The following is a 23,150-nucleotide window of genomic DNA, read 5'->3' as shown; positions in this document are numbered from 1 at the left end:
AGAGGGAGTGTGAATGTGGTTCCTTCACTATCAAAATGGAGTGTAGTGATAACAAAAGATCAGTCCCAACCTCTTCAGACAGTACTGTTTATTACTTTAAATTTTCAGTACTACACAAATCCATGGAATTTACAGTGGAATCTACTCCATACCACAAGAGTTTTTCAGAAATTCAGCTATTATTCAATAACGAAGTTTACTGCTATAACTTGGTGTTTGCTTTCACACAGTCTCAACCCTTTAAGCATATTACCCATTTACTAAAATCTCCAAGTAGATTGTTGTCAACCAAAACCAGAACAGTAGTAATACTCTGATTTGTTACATACTCACCAGGTATGACTTCTAGGCAACCAGTTTTCCTTTCCAACTTTTTCAATACAGAATTTTTGGGGTCCGTTGCTCCCTGTAACAAATGCAAATAAAGAAGGCATAGGTCTAGCTACCTTTATCTCAGTAGGTAATACATTACAATTGAAGTGTGAAAGGCCTAAACACAAGACAAGATTACCATTACTCGCACAGGAAAAAGACATCTGACCTTCACTATGTCTAGATCAAAGTATGCACGTGGTGAAACGCATAAATTTGATTTTGAAACTTAATACAACAGGTGTAAACATTCCCTCCATCTCTTTTTCCATCACAGCTCAAGTATATGCAGGACTTACAAAATAGCATTCAATATAAAACTAATTTAAAATGTCCATAAATATGTAACTTGGTTCTTTTAAAAAAATTATCTAATGCATTAGAGGGATTATTAATGCATACCCATGAGGTCAGCAAATCCTCCCACTGGTAATCTGCATGTTCCAGTAACAAACTGCAAGAGCCTCATTCTCTTCTCATTATCTATTTCTTTCACAAACTGAAAAATAGTAATTGAAATAAACATTTAGGTATAGATTTGATATTCAGATTTTCACATCCTCATCATCCATAGATTAACAAATTACATGACTGTTATGAATAGCTGGATTAGCAGTAACTGTTTGTATTTACACACTACAGATCTGTTCAATTATTCTGACTATTGTTTACTAAGTTGCAGCTGTGCTCTCTAATTTCTGTTGGTCTGAGAATAAAACAAAGGCTACAAACCTGCCAGAACCATACTATTTGCCTGCTGGTCCTGGTATAGTGCCGGTAGATGGTATGTCTCTGCCAGTCATTCAAATCAATTTCTTGCATTCCACATAGAAGCACCTTTAGGGAAGAAATAGGGCAACAAACATGTGAGCACAAGTTATGCCTTGCCTTCTATGACTTCCCACAGAGCAAAATAGAACATCAACTGAACCCATACTCAGAAGCATCTGCAATGGCAATATATTGTTTTTAATTTTAAACTTCATCCAAAACTTCTACAACAAAGAATGATGACTGCTCGTGAAGTTTATTTGGAGAGGCCACAAAATAGAAAGCACCTCTGTCATGAAAAATAGAGTAATTGCTTGCCTTTAGGCATTCAAGCCAGGAACAGTTTATCATTGCCCAGCCATACAATTTTTTGCTAGGAACAGGATGTTTTGTTTATATCTTTTTAAACTGAACACATGCTTCAGAAAGTGTAATTTTGAGAGATCAAAACCATCTAGAACCCGGTCCAGACTATATGCAATTATCCGTTGCATATCTGGTTTTACCTCCCCTTCTGTCAAGTTCCTCATTCTTTGAACTTAGGCAAATCAAATTGCTGAGGATTACAAAGGCAACGTGATAAGAAATTTCTACTGAGAGAATTATAGCCTTTAGAAACGGTGAAGTAGACTGCAAAGAGGCAGGGTGAAAGGAAACACACTAATCAAGTATTACTCCATCAAGTCTCCTTCATATGCCCTATAAAACAGAGTTGTCAGCCTTAGTGAATCACAGAATCATCTCAGTTGGAAAGGACCTTGAAGATCATCCAGTCCAACCGTTAACCCAGCACTGACAGATCCCAACTCCACCAGATCCCTCAGCGCTATGTCGACCCGACTCTTCAACCCCTCCAGGGATGGGGACTCCACCACCTCCCTGGGCAGCCCATTCCAACGCCTACCTACCCGTTCTGTAAAGAAATGCTTCCTAATATCCAGTCTAAACCCTCCCTGGTGCAACTTGAGGCCATTCCCTCTTGTCCTATTACTTCTTACTTGGTTGAAGAGACTCATCCCCCCTCTCTGCACCCTCCTTTCAGGTAGCTGTAGAGGGCCATGAGGTCTCCCCTCAGCCTCCTCTTCTCCAGACTAAACCCCCCCAGTTCCCTCAGCCGCTCCCCATCAGACCTGTGCTCCAGACCCTGCACCAGCTTTATTGCCCTTCTCTGGACACGCTCGAGTCATTCAATGGCCTTTTTGGAGTGAGGGGCCCAAAACTGAACATAGTAATCGAGGTGCGGCCTTACCAGTGCCGAGTACAGGGGCAGGATCACTTCCCTGTCCCTGCTGGCCACGCTATTGCTGATACAGGCCAGGATGCCATTGGCCTTCTTGGCCACCTGGGCACACTGCTGGCTCCTGTTCAGCCGGCTGTCAATCAACACCCCCAGGTCCCTCTCTGACTGGCAGCTCTCCAGCCACTCCTCCCCAAGCCTGTAGCACTGCTGAGGGTTGTTGTGGCCCAAGTGCAGCACCCGGCATTTGCCCTTAGTGAAGCTCATGCAGTTGGCCTCAGCCCATCGCTCCAGCCTGGCCAGGTCTCTCTGCAGAGCCTCCCTACCCTCGAGCAAATCAACACTCCCACCCAACTTGGTGTCATCTGCAAACTTACTGAGAGTTCTGCTCTTCAGACACACTGATTGGAGTTTAAGTATTTTATGTGTAACAACCTGGATCTAGTAATAGCCAAACAGTCCTTTACCTCCAGTTCCTTAGCATCAAAATACTGCAAATACTGCTGTGGCAGAATTTCATTGAAGCCTTCAAAGAAAGCCTGTGTCTGCTCCTCAACACCTCGGGAAAGTCTCCATTCTGCTACTAGCCTGTAAAAGAAGATACAGAGAGATAATTTAAACGGCCTGTGCTAACCCAAGTCCTCATCTTTGTTAGCCTATTTTGAGATGAACTGTAAGCTAAGTTAAAAAAAATTATGGAAAGTCTGGAAAGTTCTGGGGATAGAGCATTGTATAATTTTATTAGTAACCTTTACTCTGTGCAAACAATTTTGTTTTTTTAAGTTAAAACCCTACGTTTCCAACCAGTCTGCTACGGAAAGTATTTCAGACGCAAAGAGGAGGCAGCATCTATTCACTGATTATATTAATGAGAGCACAGCAGTCCCTAGGTATTTGAAGAAAGAAAAAAAAATGCAGAGCTATATTTGTCTAATTCTCCCCAGAAATCTCAGTCATTATCCATGAAAAGGTAAAAACTAGGTCAAGTTGTACTGGTGAAGATAAGTAGGACTGCTAGCTTACCAAGAAACGACTATGTCCATTTGGAAAGTTCCATATTTGTTTCTGTTAATCATGAAACTTTGCTCTGTGGCAGAAACTCCACTCTCCATTAATAAAAGGGTGAAAAGCAGGCAGGAGACCCGAAGAACCTGAACCCAGGGAGAAGCAGATATTATGCTGAATTCAAGCCTAACCTGTCAGGAGAACTGGAGTCTAAAGGAGAGATGGCTATTTTCTGATTTCAATCCTAGAAACTTTGGGGACTTAAAGCAGGACTCAGAGTAAGACAGAAGAGTACGTGTGAAACTGGAATCTGAGCTCTCCCTGGGTTCCTCGAAACTAGAAGAGAATGGTTTTCTGCAGATCCTCCCTATTTTCAACCCCAATATTAATACTTCACAAAACTGCAGAATGCAAGTACGTTTCTTCCGCAAATACTACTTTTTCTGTGAATCACTGAAATGTTTTCAGATATGTGATGAAAACAAAATCCACTCCCTTCTTCCTCACCCCTTCCCGTGAAAGAAGCCTTCACAGAACACATCGTAAGAGAGGAAAATTCTACTGTGATTCAGTTTATTTTGTGCCTGCAATGTGTGACTTTGTTTTTTTTTTTGCAAGCACATCCTCCAAGCTTATATGTTGAAGTTCACACCTTAAAGCAGAGCTTACATACCGCTGCACATTGAGAAAGAAAGGGATATTTCAAGCAAAGCAGGTGACTGTCACATTTTTATTCTTTAATCGCTCTTAGGCTCTTCCCTCTTAACCTACTGCTTTAAAACATTCTGGTACTGCAAATATAATCCTTCATTTATGACAGTACAACTTATGACATCATTCATAACCACTGTCCTGTTACAAATACCAAGACCTAATTATACTGTAAGACCAGTTCAGATAAAACTAGTAGCGATCCCGAGTATCTTTAAAAAGTAAGAATCATCACCAAAGTATCCAAAAATGTTCTTAAGTTTAAAAAAACCCCAAACATAAATGGCTGGGTAGAGCATCAGCAGGCTACGAAGCAATGTAATTCCAATAAACACATGCAATGATTTCACAAAATAGCTGACATGCACATTTGTTGTCATGATGTTCTGCTACACGTAAGTATCTCTAGGAAAAAAGTGTATCTTTTACTAACTGTAATCCTTGGGAAAAATGGATTTAAAAAACTTATTTCCATTAATATTCTTCTTTCAGATATGATATCCAAACAATTGCCACTTGTTGCCAACATCAGCAATTACTCAGAATTTCAGCAACGCTTCAGATTACACAGTTTGATAATCTTTTCTTGTTAGAATTCAAAAAAGAAAATGATGGAGATATTAGTATTTTAAAATCTTCGTTTATTCTCACCTAATATATTCTTCTTTGTTTTCTTCTGTGACCAGGATGTTGCTACCATTTGGTTTCAAATCATGGCTTTTGATTTCACCTAGAATTTCTTTATCAACTGAGAAAAACATTTCCAAGCCACATTCTTCAATATCATTCTCTCTGTAAGGAAAAAATACACTTTTAAATAACTCTGTCAAGACCTTGTACTCAGTAGAGGAGAACCTTAAGAAAAAAAGGTTCGGAGCTAAATAATCAAGATAAAGAAATAGTCCTTACACAATAATCAAAAATTTTGCAAGAAGTACTGACTCATTTTACCAATGTGCATACATGAATTGTACTCCTGATCAAAAGTTTTTGATCAGTAATACCTTTAAATTTACCAATCACAAGGCTGACAAACTACCTGCTGACTACAATTTATGGAATGTCTATGGAATACAGGAACTTTTCAAATAATGACATTTTTGCATATTTCATTGCATGATTGTTTCTTCTAACAGTTAATGTAACTGTCACTTTGTCAGAGAATCACAGATAACAAGCAACTAAGACTTTGCATGCTTAATGAATTATCTTCAACTCCAGTATATTTATGGGAATATCTTGTAAGCATATACTGAAATGTCCCAAGCTTCTAAGTTAACAAAGTACAAATACTCCTGCTGAAGAGCAATTATCTTAGAAATTTCAAAATAGGAAGAATCTGTAGCCAACAAACATTGTTCAAATAAACTCTGTTGTGTTTACAGGCATTAACAGACAGGAGAACAACAAGTACAACACTAATTTATATGTTGATATGTGCTTCTGGAAAGTGAAGAATCACCTGCATATGCATAAAGTTTTGGTGACCATTTTCCCCCAAAATAAAGTGCAAAATCAAGATATTTGTTCTGAACCATCACACAGTAATGTCACTCTTGAAAACATCACTGTGGTTTATCCAGCACGGTGATGCAACAGGGCTTCTGAACTTGATCTTTCCAAAATTATTACACACTATTACATGAAAACTCAGATGAGGAGGGAAGGCTTCAGATGGGTGGACAATGAAATAAAATCACCCCTTCCTTTTAAAATGAAAGATACCTGCTCTAGTTCAGTTTGAGCAGAGGTTTGACTAGATGACCTCCAGAGGTCCCCTTCCAAACTCAATGATTCTGTGAAATTTTCAGAATTGTGGGAATGAGAAAAATGGCCACCTGATGGGAGAAGTGCCAAGAAATTAAAAACTACTGAAAGCTTCCTGGAAAGTTATAAAATGTGCTTTTTTTCGTGAGGAACAAAATTACATCTGCCCTGACAGACATGAATTCTTCTCCCCCTACAAATTTGCAGTCATTTCCTTAAGAGTATAACTTCATCAGCTTCACAGATAAGCAGGCTCAACTATACTGAACTTGAAGTGTGTGGGTCTCGGTACTTAGAGGTCGATATGCATCCCTTCAGGTCTGAAGATTTTTCTCCAGAGTTTTCATATCCTTAAGTGTTTTTCAAAGGGGAAAAGCCTTTCATGGACTCCAACCTAGAAGATTTCTTTATCACTACAGAAATTGCTACTGATATTTGGGTTATATTTGCTCCAGAGACAGTCTTCAGAAAAGTTCTTGTTATAGCCTGAAGGTTCCCTATTGCTTTCTTCTGTGGTTAAAAAAAAAAGAAAAAAAGGAAAAACAAAAGGGAAAAAAAAAAGAAAAAACCCAAACACTGAGTGCAGATTAATAAAAGCATATGCAGCCAGCACATCTTAGTCATTTGAAACCCTCATATACAGAGTGAGATGTAGGAGTTGCTCTCGACAGTAAGTTCTGAGTTTTCTAGTTCCTTGCTACAGATGCAGGCTTCTCCTGTCTTTGACAACATCTTTCATTAGGGACTCCTGGTACCCAAGAATTCAGTCTTGGAAGTTTCACGCCAACAATCCACTGGGTGGTATCTGGCAACACTTTATATTTCTAATTAAAATGAGGGGAAAAAGTAGTCTGTGATGTCTGTGACAAGTTCCCATTTATTGCCATAGACAAGCAGCCTAATATGGACATCCAAAAGCCTCTGTACTCTCTTTTACACCATTATAAACTACACATGCACCAAAAGAACCATACGTAGAACAAATGTAACACCCTTGAGCAGCACTGAAAGACCTTGCAATTACTGGGTGTTATAAAGAACACCCATTGCTTTCAAAAGTGAAAAGTGGCCAGCTTATGTGCACTACACACACAAATGCAGGGATAGAGCTACATCTACAGATAATGTCTTAAAGTAACACCCTTTTACTCTAGACTTTCCACAAAATATTAACGGATTAATATTGTTCATAAGGTAAATGTTGTTATATGTGCAACTTGCTACAATTTAGTCAGAAGATCATCCACCAGTAATAGCTTTCCCCACAATTTAATGCAGATTTCTTCACTATAACTTGCATTTTTCAGTATCATATTTGCTTGGTCTCTAAAACTCAGTAAGTCGCAAGATGACAAAAAAGTGCCCTTTTAAAAAAATATACATACATTTTCTGTCTATAAAATAAATGACAGGATTCCTTAATTACAGAAATCAGGACTTACAGCCTTGAGACACTTTCTTCCTTTTCAGGTCTCAGTTTCATGGCATCTTTACTCAAATAACAACTATTCTAAGTTTTCCTAATGGAATTTTAACTCACCACACCTTTTAGCAGCACATATACTGAGTACAGAACATACTACTCTTTGAAAAACAAATCAGAATTCCTATCTGAATTTGTAATCATCTCATAAAGCTGCCTTGCCCCCACCTCATTATTCAGGGTAATGCTTCCAAGATTCACCACTATAGGAGATGACAATATTGTCTTTTACCTTTATTTCTGCATTTTAAAAACCATCTATTCCCACACCTTTTATGAATTTCTTAAAGCATTTTTAAAACTAATCTGGTTTTGTGTGATTCTCAAGTAAAATATTTTATCTCCCTAGTCATGTAAAAAAAGACTATTTTTTCTGCTAAATTGTTTTTACTACAGCAGAAGCAAAAAAATTTGCCTTTATCTTTCCCTTCTAATTTTTGTGTGGTCTTTTTAACTCGCCTGTGTTACTGAAACAAATGGTGCACATCAACCATGGACTACAGCATCCTGGAGTCCTGCTATTGTAAGTACAGAAAAATAAGTACAGAATTACAACGCTTTAGATCTAAGAGGTTTTTAAAATTATTTCTTAAAATATTTTTAACATATAATTCAAAAATAATTATGGTCTACAAACTCCAGATCCTTTTGATTTGCTCCTTTCTGGAAAGGAATCTGCAAAGGAGTGGAGAAGGAGGACTCAAAAAGAGTATGACTGTAGAACAGACAGATGACTGACAATGCATATATGGAAGGCTATATGTAAAAGTGGTCTTGAATCATTCAACTTGGAGCAAAAAACCAAGGACACTTAGAAAAAAGCATGAACATTAACTTCCTTAAAGCATTAAATCGTTGATATGAACCTTTAAGTCAAATTTCAGGTATGACCAATAGAAGAATTTTGCAGCAGTAAATAATAAACTACATTTGTTAACTCCACATTATTGTAGCACTAAACTTTTTATGTTTTCTAACTAAACCAGGTACTAGAGAGAGAAACATTAAGTGGATTTTTGCTGATGTCTTTTAATCAGTTATCTGAAAAGTTTCACTGGAATTTACTCAAGCCATTTGATATATAAGTGTTCAAGACTGCCACATCTGTGTAATTAATTATACAGATGTGGCTAGATTCATTAAAACCAGCAAAAATCAAATGCAAGATGCTGTGCAGAATACTCAACGAACTAGAAAGGCTTTTGCATTATCAAATTATTATTTGTGTGTCTAAAATTAAAGTAAGAATTCCAATACTCCTCTGCAATGGATGTATTATACTTTCCAGTGGGGTTTTTAGTAATACATTCACACCTACTTCCTAGCATAAGTGAAAATTAAAAACATTATATTGCTATTTCAAGAACAAAATCAAGTCAAACTCACTTTACCCAGATGAGAGAGTTGTAAAACTCTGGGTCAACAGATTCTAAATCCTTGAGTCCTACTGGCTTGTTTAGGATACGTTTATAAAACGGCAGAGAGAAACCAGTGTCAATGAACTTCCCATGGAACAAAGCCTGAAGAACACAAAAACAGACAAAATAATGCAAAGGACGATTGAATACTTAATATGACAACATTCTGTACTCTCTACCAATGAAATCTGACAGCCAAAGAATTAAAGCAACCGAGAATATCATGACTGCTAATAAACTGAATTAACTTACACCAACAGTAGTTATCTCCAAACATCTGATAACAGTTTCAGCTCAAAAATGAACTGTTTAATTATCCATCTGATGGTACAATATTTATTTATAGGAAAATTACATGAAAGAACCTCTGTCTACTTTTGAACTTACCATGGCAATGAATCTTCCAATAAATCTGAAGTATTTCAGATGGTCTGGATTAATATAAGAGGCTGGGTTTATCTGTAAGCAGTAGTTATCCTTCCCTGCATATTCAAACAGGCAATACATTGGGTTCAAAACTTCATGTGACAATAGAAAGAACCATTCCCTGAAATCACACAAACAATAAAAACACATTTCAAAATAAATTAAATTAGAAATTACTTCAGTTAACTCGCGTTGACTTAGGAACTTGTTGACACACAGGTAGTCAATCCGACTTCTTTACCAGAAAGTATGATAGACCAAACTGAAACCAAATTGAAACTAACATAAATTACAAATTAATATACAAAGTTACAAAGATATAAATCTGTCAGTGGTTTGGATAAAAAAACACCCTTAACTAAATGAGCAGGTTAAAAGTCTACCACTGATTTAAACTTCAGGGTTTTAGGGAATGCTAATATATGTAATTCTTGGTTACATTCCAGTAAAGACTTTTGACTTGAAATTAGATTTCTATTCATCTTTTTCAACAAAACTACTTTGATATTAACAGTTGTGCCAAAGTCTTACTTTAGTTCAGTAAAATGTGCATCTCCAATCACTGAGACAATTAAAGTAATTCCTAATACGAATTGAAAATCATTTTATACAGTTTTAAGACATACATCTATCTTCAGGAACTGTCTTCCTCATACTCCAGGGAAAGATAAGGAATAAACTTCACTAATATTTTGAAAGCACTGCAGTTTACGTATTTACTTTGGGGAAGTCTTCACACCAACAACTTGCAGAAAAAGATATTCGCCATTTCAGTTTAGTTTACCTTGCAACACCTCCATAATCTAAGCCTTCTTCACCAGGGAAAATAACCCATAAACGTCTCCGTAGATCCTGAGGGCTGAAGCTCATTATCTTAGTAAAAGAAAAACAATCAATTCTTTTTAAGAAAACAGCTATGAGCACTGGCTAGACTTATTACTATATGCTATCAAGCAATAAGGCATTTAATAATTCAGACCATAAAATGAACTATGAGTACGTGAAGTACCTGCTTATGGAATGTTCATGGAATCTGAAGCGTTAGTACAAACCTATTTCCATAGATTAAAAAGTAAAAGATGTAAAAGAAAAGAAAATAATAATTCTGAAATTAAAGACTCGGGATACTTAGGCCAGCAGCCTGTCTCTAAGTATAAAACAGAAATCCACCCAATAAATAACAGGCCCAAAGTGAGTAAATTTGGTATTTGTTAAATAGCATACTGAATATCTCAGTTACAAGTAATGAAGAGTCATGATCAAGGACTCAAAGAAATAAATTAGAAATGAAACAGTAACACACGTATGTATTTTTTCATTTTACAGCTTCATCTCCTAAAGAGGATAATCAAAATCTAGCTGGTTTGTTTGTTTTTTAAAAGTTAGGAAGAATCATAGATGCTAAGGAACTTTACTAATGCTGGTTTTAATACAATGACCAAATTTGTAATTATGCTGGTCAATTATCAGAGGTTTACATAAAGAAATTTCACATAACACTTGTGTGTGTCCAAGAACTTTGTTTGCAGGGAGAGGCACAGAATTTGGGTCAAGATTTGCATTTTAAAAATCTCTCCTAGATGTCTGTAGTAATCACCACAAAAAATTTTATAACCCCAGAGATATCTGCAAAAGATGAATGACTAACAAGTATAAAAAATTAACTTGGGTCTTTACAATTACGACACCTATACTATTGATAAGGCACCCTATTTTCCTAAGGAAACCTAGGTTTGCTGATGTTTACATAATTCCATAATCTCTCTCTTGATTCTTTCCAGTACAGTGCAATTTCATTACCTCTATGGTTACTGTAAAAGGACCAAGTACAATTTTAGAAACAATGTTGGAGCTAACTTTCAGTAACGAGATTTATTTTTGTCCCCTTCTAACCCCTTTTATTTCAAGACATCACTGTTCCAAAAGAAAAGACTAGCCAACTCCACTATTTGTTGCTTCTAAGCCAATTTACAGTAATTTGAACAAGAAAGCATTAATCCTGATTTAAGAATATATTTGACTCAAAACATACTATTCTATTTGTTCAAATTTCCTGGCATGACACATCTGTGATAATTCCGACAAGAAATGAAACCTGAAGACATATAGGAAGATTTAAAAAATTCAGCTAGGGACAGAGGAAGCTAGAACTTCCTATCTTCTTATTTAAGGTCTGCCTTTTCTTAAGCTACTTTTAAGTCAGAAAAATACAGAAGTGGCCAAGAGGAGTATTGGCCAAGACGGACCGTTCTGTGCACTTCCAAGCTTTTTTTCTACGTATCTTACTAGACTGACAAAGAGCTGCTTTTGGCTTCAATTTTAACAAGCAATGGGAGTGATTTACTGCCACAATGAACATTCAAAAAGTAAAATTCAAAATCACTTGGAAGTATTGTATAGGAACAAATTTTAACCAGGGTTTAAGTCTACAAACATTAACAAGAATTTTGATTTTCTTTTAACCATTTCATTACTCATTTAAAGATCCGTAACACCCTGACTAAGATCAACTTAATGATGTTAACCAAGATGAACTTAATATATTTTGGTACGTAACCCATGGTTATGTAACACTGTTCGGAAAAATGCGACAACAAACATAAGCACAACATGAAAACTTCCTGAGAATGGGGGGCTGCTCTGCCACAGCGCTCACCTCAAAATTAACTCAATTTAAAGAATTCTGAGGACAAATAAAAAAAATTTAAAACCACCTTTCTCTGTTAGATGAATCAGTCTTTAGAGCCAGAACTTCATATTTTAAGATGATCTTTTAATATATAAGCATGGATGGATCCTAACTATTAAACTAGTATTTTTGTTAGTCTCAATTAAAATGACAATAGCAAGATGTCAAAGGATCAGGAATGACATGTGGCAATAAATTTAAATCAACTCAACTTCTCATGCCCACTACTAACACATTTTAATACAATACCTGCTGAAATGAGTCCTCAAATAATGTTTTTCTGCTCACTGTAATCTTTATGTGTTGTGGCATTGCCAGTTGCTGAAATGAAATTTTTTAGAAGTGAAGTGTACAATCACTTAAAGATTCTAATACTGAGTTTGGACTGTTATTTGTTGTATACATTATTTTAAGAGGTACAGTTGAATTTCGCCAATCCATATAAAAACCCCAGTAATCAAGATAATTGCATTGTAATCACTCCATGAACAAATTGCTTCCAATACTGATATCTACAATGAGGTATACATGCCTCCAGATCCGGCTTAGAACAGGTTCAAATACTGTGCTCTTACAAGACATCAGAAAACATTAAGATCAATAACATATTCTGAGTCAGCAAGGCTTTCTACCCCAGGATTTAATAAAAAATTTGAAAATCTAGGTTATTTCTGCACAAAATTCAAAGTGAAAAATTAGGCTAGTTTCTCCGCTCTTTTTCAAAGGATAATTCATTTACTCTTGAAAACTTCTGAAACATTTAAACCTAAGACTTTTTTCTACACACCAAGGTACTTAATCTTTTGATATACACAGAGTTTAGAGGACCAAGACTGACACACTGGAATTTGATATTACGTTAGAGCATGGTAACATGCACCACAGTATATTCTTCAATGTTTAGACATGCATGTTCTGTGTCAAATGCCCTGCATTTTCTTCCAAAAGTAGGTATCTGTTCAGAAAGTAGATCTTGTATTAACTATAAAAACACTGTGCCTCCATATATTCCCTTATTAACAGCAGAAAGAAAACACTATTCTGAAACCTACCACTTTTAAAAAAAAAGGTAGCTAAATTAATGTTTTCCTTTATTCTAAAGTTTTAAAGCCATAGTTTACCTAGCTTTGAAGCTTACATTAGGTTATTCAAGTCCTGTATTTACTCCCTCCTAATTTAACTCATCTTTAACCTTAAAGTAGTTTGATTACCTGTACATGCAAAGCATTGAGAGTTCATTTAAAGCATGTAAGCAAAAACCAAAAATGCAAGCAAATATTCTCAAGAAATGAAATCATACCTGACACCAGAATCTGAAATAATGGACCTTTGCCTTGAAATCACGCACATAAGCTATCTGGGGTCCATTGTCTCTGGAACCAAAGGAGAAAAAAAGAAAATTAATTTCAAAAGTAGTTTTGTAATTTAAGTAAAAGCCTGGAAATGTATTAGTTACATAGCTGTATGGCTTAGTTGGAATCTAGTTGGAAGATTCTTATTCAGATTTTTTGATTCTGGGGTTTAATTTTCTTGTTTTTAAACTAAAAAAAAAAAAATCTTCCTTTGCAAATTGTGGAGGGCATACACAGTACTTTTTAAACAGTACCTGATTATTAACTGCCAAAAAGATTCTAACAGTAAGGATGGGATGACATTCCACTAATTTAAGTTGGGAGTTAATTCTGGTTTTAACTCCATTCTGGTTCCTAAAAATCAAAGAAAGTAAGGGTTGAGTGTACTTTTAAAAAGACTGACCAGTAACTGGAAGGAAGGGATCCGGTCACCAACAGTACTGATGAGACTCCTCCATTACCCTCAAATCTTATAAACTACTTGGCAAGAAGGATTCTAAAGTGTTCAAAACACTGCCTTCTTCAGGGACAGTTATCAGTGGATGAAAAAACCCCAGAAAATTAAGAAGCATTACTACATGTGAAACTTTCTGCATAAAACAGGTACAAAGAGGGAAAAATAACTTTCAAAAATGATGTGTGCTAAACTGTGCTTTTGAAAATTTAGTATCATGTTACAGAGCACTTACAGAGCAGACTTGCCGGTGCGAGGATCTATGTATGTAGTGGTTCTCCTATTGTGATCCACAAAATATGGAATACCATCCACAGTAAATCGCATTTCCCAGCCCTCTGGTAAAGGTTTCTCATTTAATTGACTACGGATACAAGGAAATACACGTAACTGATCAACTTAACACATTAAGTCAATGGAACAATACCTGAGACAGTGAAAATTTTGGCAGATCTAGAAAAACTATGGATTGAGAAACTTTCCATTCAGCATTTATTCTGCATTTTTTTCCTCATAAATTTTCATGTCAGCTCTCAATTAGACCAAAATGACTGTTTAAATAAACATCAGCTTATCTGGTTGCACTACCTGGAATAACGACAAATAAAAACTTAAGGGAAAAATGTATGTAAGGTCTATCAATACTTCCTCCACTTAACAGAATTTTATATTCTATTAGGTTTTTACTTGAAAACTGACATAGTTTTAATAAATAGCTTTTGGTACCTCATGTATAAATCACAGCAGACAAAAAAGTTTCAGAATGACAAAAATAAATGAAAATACTGATCTTGTATAATTTTTTGACAACTTCCAACTCAATTTGGGTATACACAAAAATCTCAAGATATTTGGAAGACCTGAGTAGTATCAGTGCTCTCATAGTGATTTCCCTCCACAGAACTACACTGTAGGACCATGTTCCTAACGGTTAAGCCAGCACGTTTGGTTGTTGGTTGTATTAAGAGTAATAGTGTTCTCCACAGTCAGCTGCTGCAGACATGACTGCAGTAGAAAAGTTGTCACCTCTGGCTAGAGCTATCACCCCTCCACATGTACTGGGCTATTGCCCTCCTCCTCCTTCTCTATGAAGGACAGATGGAAGTTGCTTCACCAAATGGAAATTTTCAGCTGAAACAGGAAGGCCTGGGATTGAACAGCCTTCACCCTCCATCTCCTGCCTACAGACCCTACCCTCAAAAAGTCAGAGTGACCAGACCCTAAAATTAACAATACTCCATTACTTCTAATAGTGCCTCAAGTTTTCTTTTTCTAAAAGGTGTGAGGAGGAGTGCTGCAGTTTTTCAAGTCTGTCTTCTTTCTGTCTCTTAGCTATTAACTGTCTAGGATCCTCTGCACTATCCCATCACCGTATGGAAGAAATCCCTCCCTCCCCCAATAATACAAATGTTTAGACATGTCTGTCTAATTAAAAAGAGAATAGGAGCTGTTCTAGGGAATGAACTTACTGTTGTTGACCAAGACTTTCCTGGTAATTGTATTTTTACTAAGTAATATTTTGAAAGTTTCCATTTTAGCTAGTACCTTTTAATATTTTAACAGGCTGTCTGAAGTTTTGTGTAGGACAGTCCATGTTTCAGCTGTGGGCAGCATTTCCTAGCTCACTACTTTGTTACCTTTTCATTCTAGACTTACATGAAGATGCAACTGATTTCTTACCCTTGACTCCTGGGATCTTCCCACTGAGTGATTCGTGTGTTGTGATTGACAAAATACACTCTGCCATTGCTGTCAGTTCTCTTTTCTGAAAAGATGCAAAAGGAAAAAAAACTCAGTACCTGCTTAATGTATTGCTGAGACTACATCAAATAAAATAAATAAAATCAGTCAACACCCTCTGCCGCAGCCTCTACTATCTTCAGGTTTCTCTGTATCAACTTTGACTCAACATCTTTCCACTGTCATTGACATTATTCCTTAATAGGCTGTTGACAAACAGGAACCTGTCTTAATACTACTGACTGCTAATAGTCAGATGAAACTGCACCATCACCTCCCTCAGGGAAAAACTGTACTTAATGCTGTTCATAGGCAAGTTCTTTGTATCTCAGTTCTTACCCTGAAATGTTCAGGTATCTCTCTACCTGTACTGCTTATACCAACAATCCTGATCACAAAAGAGATTCTGGGCATCATAACAACAATATAAACATTTGCGTGAAGGAAGTAGCTCACCACAGGAGATTGACCTTCACTAGATCTACTGGCCTACCGTTTACACTTCTTAAAAAGGTTTTTCAGTATTTTGCAAGTTAAAAATTTATATAGATTAAAATACTAATGAAGTTCAAATTTCCATATTACGATCTTTTACCATGCTATTTATTTTTCAATTGTAGGAAAAAATTAATTGGAAGAAAGAAAAAACGTAAGCTGTTTTCTCCACAGGAAATTCCAGTTGCTTTGATTATTATGACATACCTTACAAGCAATATAGACAGTAAACACAAAATAGGTAACAGATGCATACACAAGGATCAAGAAAGTACAGGGGCTTCATATTCAAGTTGTGAGCAGGGAACAAAAAATGATCAATGCAGTTTCCAAGAAAATACATTTACATTTTCTCTCAGATAGTTTAGTGTATAACCATGACTGAACAAAGCTTATGATAAATTCCCCAGCTTGGTCTTCTGTCCCATTCTGCAGCCTTTCATACAATTTTTATTTAGCTTTGCAAGAGAAATACAGAATATAGAATACAAATTATAAAAAACAGGCCAAAATCTCACTACCACAGGTAAAAAGCTTCAGTTTACAAGAGAAGTCTGGAAGTAGACACTTGTCTATTGATAGCAGAATTCAACATGAGGTGGAAACTCAGTTTTGTTGTTTCCTGGGCAATGCCAGCCTAAAGAACTTTCTTTGAATTTTTATATATGTAACGCAAGAAAGCACAAGTGTGAGGAATGATTTTATGGCATGAAATTGCATCAATACCAGAACTAAAAATGCAAATAGTTATGTTTGAAACAGACAAGCCAAAAACCCAGGTCTAACTTTGCCAAGTAATTACTTGCTTTAAAATTACACAATTCTGAGAACTTTGCCTATGTGTCATTAAACTTGATTTCTTATATCCACTTGATAGTCACACTAGAAATTAGTTTTACACTTACATTTTTGTACACACCCCTCCCAATTATATTAATTGTAAGTTGTTAACCCTGTAAAGTACAAAACCAAATTTATACCAGGGAGAGGGGCAAGTCAAGCAGTGGTTAGTTGTCATTATAAAAAATACTTTTCAGACCAACAAAACTCTCCAAGAATCAGCTTGGAGAGGGAATTTGGCAGTCTGATTTAGAGGGGATTTGGAGTCTGATTTGTCAGGAATGAGATGGTGGGTAGGGAATCCTGCCTAATGAAAGTAGTTAAAAAAGGATCACAGTGTGAAAGAAGCTATTATGATAGTTACAGGGAGTAAAACAGAATACTTTACAGTTTCTAATCTACTTTGAAACTGCACATCCTTGTTGGGACTCTGCTTTAACAGCACATTTGATTAGATTTAATTTTAAAAGATTTTTAATCCACATTTTCATTTTAAAAAGCTAGCCTAGAACAGCTGACAAAATTTGGCAGAAGTATAATTTAATGTTTAATTACATTGCACTAAAAACCACTTTCAAGTCAGTCTTACCCCATCCATGTGGCAGAGGCCCAAGAGGATCAAACTCTTTGTTCTGTGTGGATGAAAAGTCCTGGTTCTGCAAGTCACACAAACAAATGGTACATTAATGACTAGTCATTTGCTTTCCAGATGTTCTACCATAGCCATCATGAATTACTGAAGTAAATGCATTTTTGTTGATGTTACATATAAGCAAAGATGCCAACAATTTATTTTTCTCCACAGAGAATGCCTATTTTACAGACCTTGGCATACTTAATTAACTACAATGCCAAGAAAATAATTATTCTTTGTTTAGTCCCCCTGCCTACGCAGAAGGGAAATTAGTACAGCAGCACCCAAAACAATCAGAAAGCAAACCACTTAATTCCTGCATTCAGTTCAGTTCTCCCTACCACCATTTATGAGGTCCATTTTTATTCTCTACACATACAGCAAATTTAGAACCTACACTATTCCTGATAAAACTAGTAGCATGCATTGGAGTTATCTAAAGTCTACTATTCATCAAAGGTAAACAATGGATTTAAAACTCTGGAAGGATATTTTTAGTTTCCCTGCATTATTTCATTTTACCAAAATCAGACATATATGTACTGTGAGCTTGCTTGCCTTCCAGGTCTTTGGCCAAGTGACACAATACAAATAAACCAGTTATTTGTTTTGAACCAATGACTTTTATCAATATTGTCCATAAATTTTATGAAGGAACACCACCAGCTGACAACCATTACACTGCATGTGCTGCCTGCAGTCACTGCAAGGACATGAACACACACAAAGATAATAGATTATCATAAAATAAACCATAACAAAGTCTGGTATCTTATGGAGAAAAGTCACCCACAAACATGCCCAAAACCCAAATACATATATGCTTTCAATACGCAGAAAAGACTAATGGGTTGAAAATTTGAAAAATATACCTCTCTTACTTAACCTTCATAGTCATCATTGTATTACTTACCCCATATATAAATCTCTGATTAAACTGCTGCATAGCTCCTTGAAGCTGACTGCGCTGAAGCTGCCACTGCTCATAATTTCGGACAGACTCTAATGTTGGTCTTTGCCACGTTGTTGTTCTAGTGAAGTGGTCGACATAATAAATTCTCCCCATGTTGTCAACTCGTCGCTCCCAGCTTTTAAAAAAATTATAAGCAACCGTTCTCAATAGCAGACAATTTTAAGGGCTCAGAAGCACTTTTACGCAAACAGGCAGTAAGTTGGAAGTATGTACAAAGTATGGGCTCACAGCAGACTTTTTTTTCTCCTTTTACACTCCACTAAAACTACGCAAGAGCTAAAATTGTCTGAGGAGAAGCACTTTTACTTTGCTGTATACTACACCAAGTCAGACCCATTCCATTTACTGTACTTCCAGGATTTTTTGAAATAGTTTAAGAGATACACAAAGCACTGTCAATACTATACTGTCATTACCGCATTTATCCCACTGAATCCATAAATCTGCTGGTTTCTCTTAAAAATATAGCAAAAACCCTGACAGTGTGGGCTGCATAATGCAAGATTTCCTCACACTCTGATCTAGCAGAAAAGGAAGGTGTGAACATTGGGTTTTGGTTTAGTTTGGATTTGGATTTTTACTATTTTCAGTTAATACAAAATCAGTACTATTTACAAAACTTGAATGAAAACACTACCATTCTGAATAAGTTTAAGTAATACACTGCTCAATCCTCTCAGGGTTCAAAATAGATTATGACAGGTGGGTTCCCTTTACGAGACTCTCTGCCAGGTTTTGTTCTTTAATATCAATTTCTCTTTACTATCCCACATTTCTACTTTGTAATTCTGTATAGTGTGTGAACCACTTGAGTATGAAGTCCAAGAGAATAATTCTTATGTTTTCCTTATATTTTTTTAAAAACTAAGAAAGATAGCACAAATGCTGTAAGAAAGATAGCACTGCTTTCATGTAGAGACTAACATCACTGGCTGTTCTGATGCTATCAGGTGGAAAAGCCTAATTACCAAAGCTGTTTTATAAGAGCATAATAAATTAGCAGATGGGAACCCTGAGACAAGATCAGAGGACTGCAAACAGTAACCTCAGGATAAAGAGGTAACCAAGGGCATTCTTGCTTAAGCTGATAGTTACCTCAATCCCTAAATACTTTTCTGTGGGTTTGGTTCTTTTTGCAGTTGGGGGTGTCTACTGTCTTTAACTTTAATCTGTTACTCAGTAAAGATGCACTTCCTTCATCTTTGACAGCAAATTCAGATTCCATTATTTTTGGCATTCAACTGTTTTCCATACTATGTACTATGCATTTTTGTGGAGCTCCTTGGAGACAACCTGGAGCAACTGTTTGCACTGGGTTCACATTCCTGTTTGCACTGGGTTCACATTCCTGTTTACAAACATGCTTTCTAGCTTTAGTAAATGGCCAGTCAACTTCTGAAAAGTCCAGACATATCTTAGACAATCACATGACTTATCCTGGCTCACCTTGGAGGAAGAGGTTCTGGCCGATCCCACGTTGTTCTTTTTTCAACATGATCTACATAGTATACTCGACCATGTTGGTCTACTCTTTGCTCCCAACTGAAAATAAAACACTATTTTTATTTTCCTCCAGATCAAACTACTCCAACCATTCATCCACTATATAAAGATGAGAAACGCTTGTTTTCATAAAATGCTTATTTCTAAACAAAAGGCTTGAAACAGACTTGGTTCACAAGATGCACCAAAATGCTGTACAATATACAGTGGTACCATGTTCATATTGGCAGTAATTCTACGTCAACTAGAATACAAAAAATGGTCGACATGACCACCTTCAGTTTCTGGGAAACTGAAGCTAAAATACATGCCTACGCATACAATTTTAGCAAGCAAGGAAGCAAGGTTTTGTATTCAGTATCAAGTATATCAATAACCTGTTGAACAGAATCATCTGTAGAGCATAATCCATTTTGAGTAACAATTTAATTTGAACCCTCAAAATACGCAAATTTTGTGAAGATCACATATACACAGAATTCATCTTAAGGGCACTAGCAACACATTTTCTGTATATACTGCATCTGGGATACTGACTCACCCCTGTATATGCATCAAGTGTAACCTTGCTGGTGTTCCCCAGGGCTCAGTATTGGGGCCAGTTCTGTTTGATATCTTTATCAATAATCTGGACAAGCGGACCAGGTGCACCCTCAGTAAATTTGCAGATGACACCAAGTTGGGTGGGAGTGTTGATCTGCCTGAGGGTAGAAAGGGTCTACAGAGGGATCTGGACAGGTTGGATCAATGGAATGAGACCAACTGTATGAGGTTCAACAAGACCACGTGCCAAGTCCTGCACTTGGGTCACAACAACCTCACACAATGCTACAGGTTTGGGGCAGAGTGGCTGGAAAGCTGCCGAGCAGAAAAGGACCTAGGGGGGGTTGGTCAACAGCCAGCTGAATGTGAGCCAGCAGTGTGCCCAGGTGGCCAAGAAGGCCAATGGCATCCTGGCTTGTGTCAGAACTAGTGAGGCCAGCAGGGACAGAGAAGTGATTGTCCCCCTGTACTTGGCACTGGTGAGGCTGCACCTCAAATACTGTGTTCAGTTTTGGGCCCCTCACTACAAGAAAGACATTGAGGTGCTGGAGTGGATCCAGAGAAAAGCAACGAAGCTGGCAAAGGATCAAGAGCACAAGTCTTATGAGGAACAGCTGAGGGAACTGGGGTTGTTTAGTCTGGAGAAAAGGAGGCTGAGAGGAGACCTTATTGCTCTGGTTGTAGCAAGGTGGGTGTTGGTCTCTTCTCCTAAGTAGCAAGTGAGAGGACAAGAGGAAATGGCCTCAAGTTGCACGAGGGAATGTTTAAATTGGATATCAGAAAAAATTTCTTCATGGAAAGTGTTGTCAAGCATTGGAACAGGCTGCCCAGGGAAGCAGTTGAGTCACCATCCCTGGAGATATTTAAAAGACGTGTAGATGTGGTGCTTAGGAACATGGATTAGTGGTGGACTTGGCAGTGTTGGGTTAATGGTTGGACTCAATGATCTTAAAGGTTTTTTCCAACCTAAACAATTCTATGATCACAGGAAAAAAAACATGCTAATTTCCCATTTCTGTTGAAATCAAAATGGTAAAGCAACAACCAATGTTTTCAAGACTGCTTTTATGTTTCATAGATGTTCTGTGAGTAAGCAAAGTAATTCAGACCTCTCCTACCTTTTGGTTCAACTGCCTGCAAATTAAGGCAGATATTTCACCGATTACACCATTCACATTGGGAAGCTTTTGCCTTCCCTCACTCAAAGAGTCCAGATCCCCCCCCCCCTTTTTTTTTTTAAGTTTACAATCTAAATGAGAGCTTTGAGGCAACAGACCAACCATCTGGCAAATTCCACACGTGCCTGATACACAACAGTGTGCCCCCACTACTTCTAGGAGCTGCAGTATAAAGTCCAAAACTTCCAGACATATCGCAGATAATGTATTGCAGTAGCGGGTTTTCTTCTACTTACCTATACCAATATTTTACTACCTAACTTCATTCTAATTTGAAGACAGCAAGCTGTCACACTATTTAAAACTTCTATGTTTCACTGACACGGGAATGTATAACAAGTATCAAAAATAAAGTTTCTTAGAAAAGAATAAACCATGCTTGAAGGCCTACCAGACAAAATAGTTATGAAAATCTCCAAATTAGTAGGGGGGGGATTTTTGTTATGCAGCTTTGTTACACCTACTATAAGTGAAATAAAGTAAAACCAGAAATGTCAGCACAGAAAAAAAAAGTCATTAAACTCATACCCAGGTGGAAGAGGACCTTGACTGACTGTAGTAAGTGCCTGAGGTGGAGGATTTACTGGCTGGACTTGTCTTGATACTGGAGGTGTGGTGAGTGCAGCAGTTGCAGGAGCTGTGGTTGCAGCTGTTGCCCCCTCAGGGCTCTGTTCTGAAGATGTATGTGCAGCTGTACCTGCCAGTGATCCTGCACTGGCCCCATCATTTTCTGTAGATGTGGATGAAGGACCATTTACACTTGCTATGATGTCAGAGATACCAAAGACAGAACAAAAAACCCTTTAATTGATATTTATCATCAATCTGTTTTAGAAGTTGTAAATCACAAAAGTAAACATGCAAGAACTGGTATTTCCAAGTGCACACATCCAGTCACATTTTACAGCTTACACAAAAACTAAAAAGCAATTTTGTCTCTCTTTTTAAAAATGCTTTAACCCAAGAACTGCCATTAATGGCACAATTTTGGTATTTCTGACAGAATAAATCATGTTTACCAAAACAAGTTGTCTGCATTCTGTAAACACTGAACAATTATAAACAAAAAACTACTTTCTTGCATTGATGAGTTAATTATTTCCCATTTATTGTTTGAAGTAATAATTGAAGAGAACAAGCATAAAACTTTCAAGAAGAGATCTGACATTGCATGGAAAGAAATTATTGGAATGGGAGGCGAATACATATATTCTTTAAATGTTTTCATTTTTTTCTGAATGCTATTTGCTGGGTGGGATTAAAAGTTATATACAACTCCAGCCTTATTACTGAACTACACTGGATTAATCTTTTTAAGTAATTACTGTATAGCTGTTTCCCATCCAGACTCAGCATTTATCAATTGTAATAATGAGACTATTGAAACAGCTTGCAGTGTATGCAGGTAGAAGTAGTTACCCTAAAAACATCAACTAACTATTAAGGACTACTTGTCTTAAAGCATTCATTACTCTCTTGCACTGAAATGGATAGGCTTTTTTTTAATTTTATCTGATTATTTAAAAACTACAAAACTTTAAGTCCTGCTATTTCAGAGA

At 36.7% G+C, this 23,150-nt stretch overlaps 1 protein-coding gene across 4 annotated transcripts in view; it reads right to left on the bottom strand.

Moving 5' to 3' along the window:
* ITCH (itchy E3 ubiquitin protein ligase) overlaps positions 1-23,150 on the bottom strand; it is a 65,491-nt gene that overhangs the window by 3,806 nt on the left and 38,535 nt on the right. The window contains exons 8-23 of one of the 4 annotated variants that reach the window (XM_074843591.1): positions 22,120-22,354; positions 19,814-19,909; positions 18,308-18,482; positions 17,350-17,416; positions 15,366-15,450; positions 13,921-14,049; positions 13,180-13,252; positions 12,129-12,200; positions 9,975-10,063; positions 9,152-9,311; positions 8,733-8,866; positions 4,748-4,888; positions 2,848-2,968; positions 1,105-1,209; positions 775-871; positions 334-406 (exon numbers count right to left, since the gene is read on the bottom strand). In XM_074843591.1, the coding sequence (XP_074699692.1) occupies positions 334-406; positions 775-871; positions 1,105-1,209; positions 2,848-2,968; positions 4,748-4,888; positions 8,733-8,866; positions 9,152-9,311; positions 9,975-10,063; positions 12,129-12,200; positions 13,180-13,252; positions 13,921-14,049; positions 15,366-15,450; positions 17,350-17,416; positions 18,308-18,482; positions 19,814-19,909; positions 22,120-22,354 (1,852 nt within the window). Of the gene's footprint in view, positions 1-333; positions 407-774; positions 872-1,104; positions 1,210-2,847; positions 2,969-3,419; positions 3,532-4,747; positions 4,889-8,732; positions 8,867-9,151; positions 9,312-9,974; positions 10,064-12,128; positions 12,201-13,179; positions 13,253-13,920; positions 14,050-15,365; positions 15,451-17,349; positions 17,417-18,307; positions 18,483-19,813; positions 19,910-22,119; positions 22,355-23,150 lie in introns of those variants that run through there. The other 3 variants (XM_074843592.1, XM_074843593.1, XM_074843594.1) reach the window with 3 other exon arrangements.

The sequence above is a fragment of the Strix aluco genome, chromosome 17 (genome assembly GCF_031877795.1).
Source record: "Strix aluco isolate bStrAlu1 chromosome 17, bStrAlu1.hap1, whole genome shotgun sequence".
Classification (NCBI taxonomy): Eukaryota; Metazoa; Chordata; class Aves; order Strigiformes; family Strigidae; genus Strix; species Strix aluco.
Note: the sequence above shows the minus strand (reverse complement) of the source record. Positions and strands in the feature narration are given on the sequence as shown.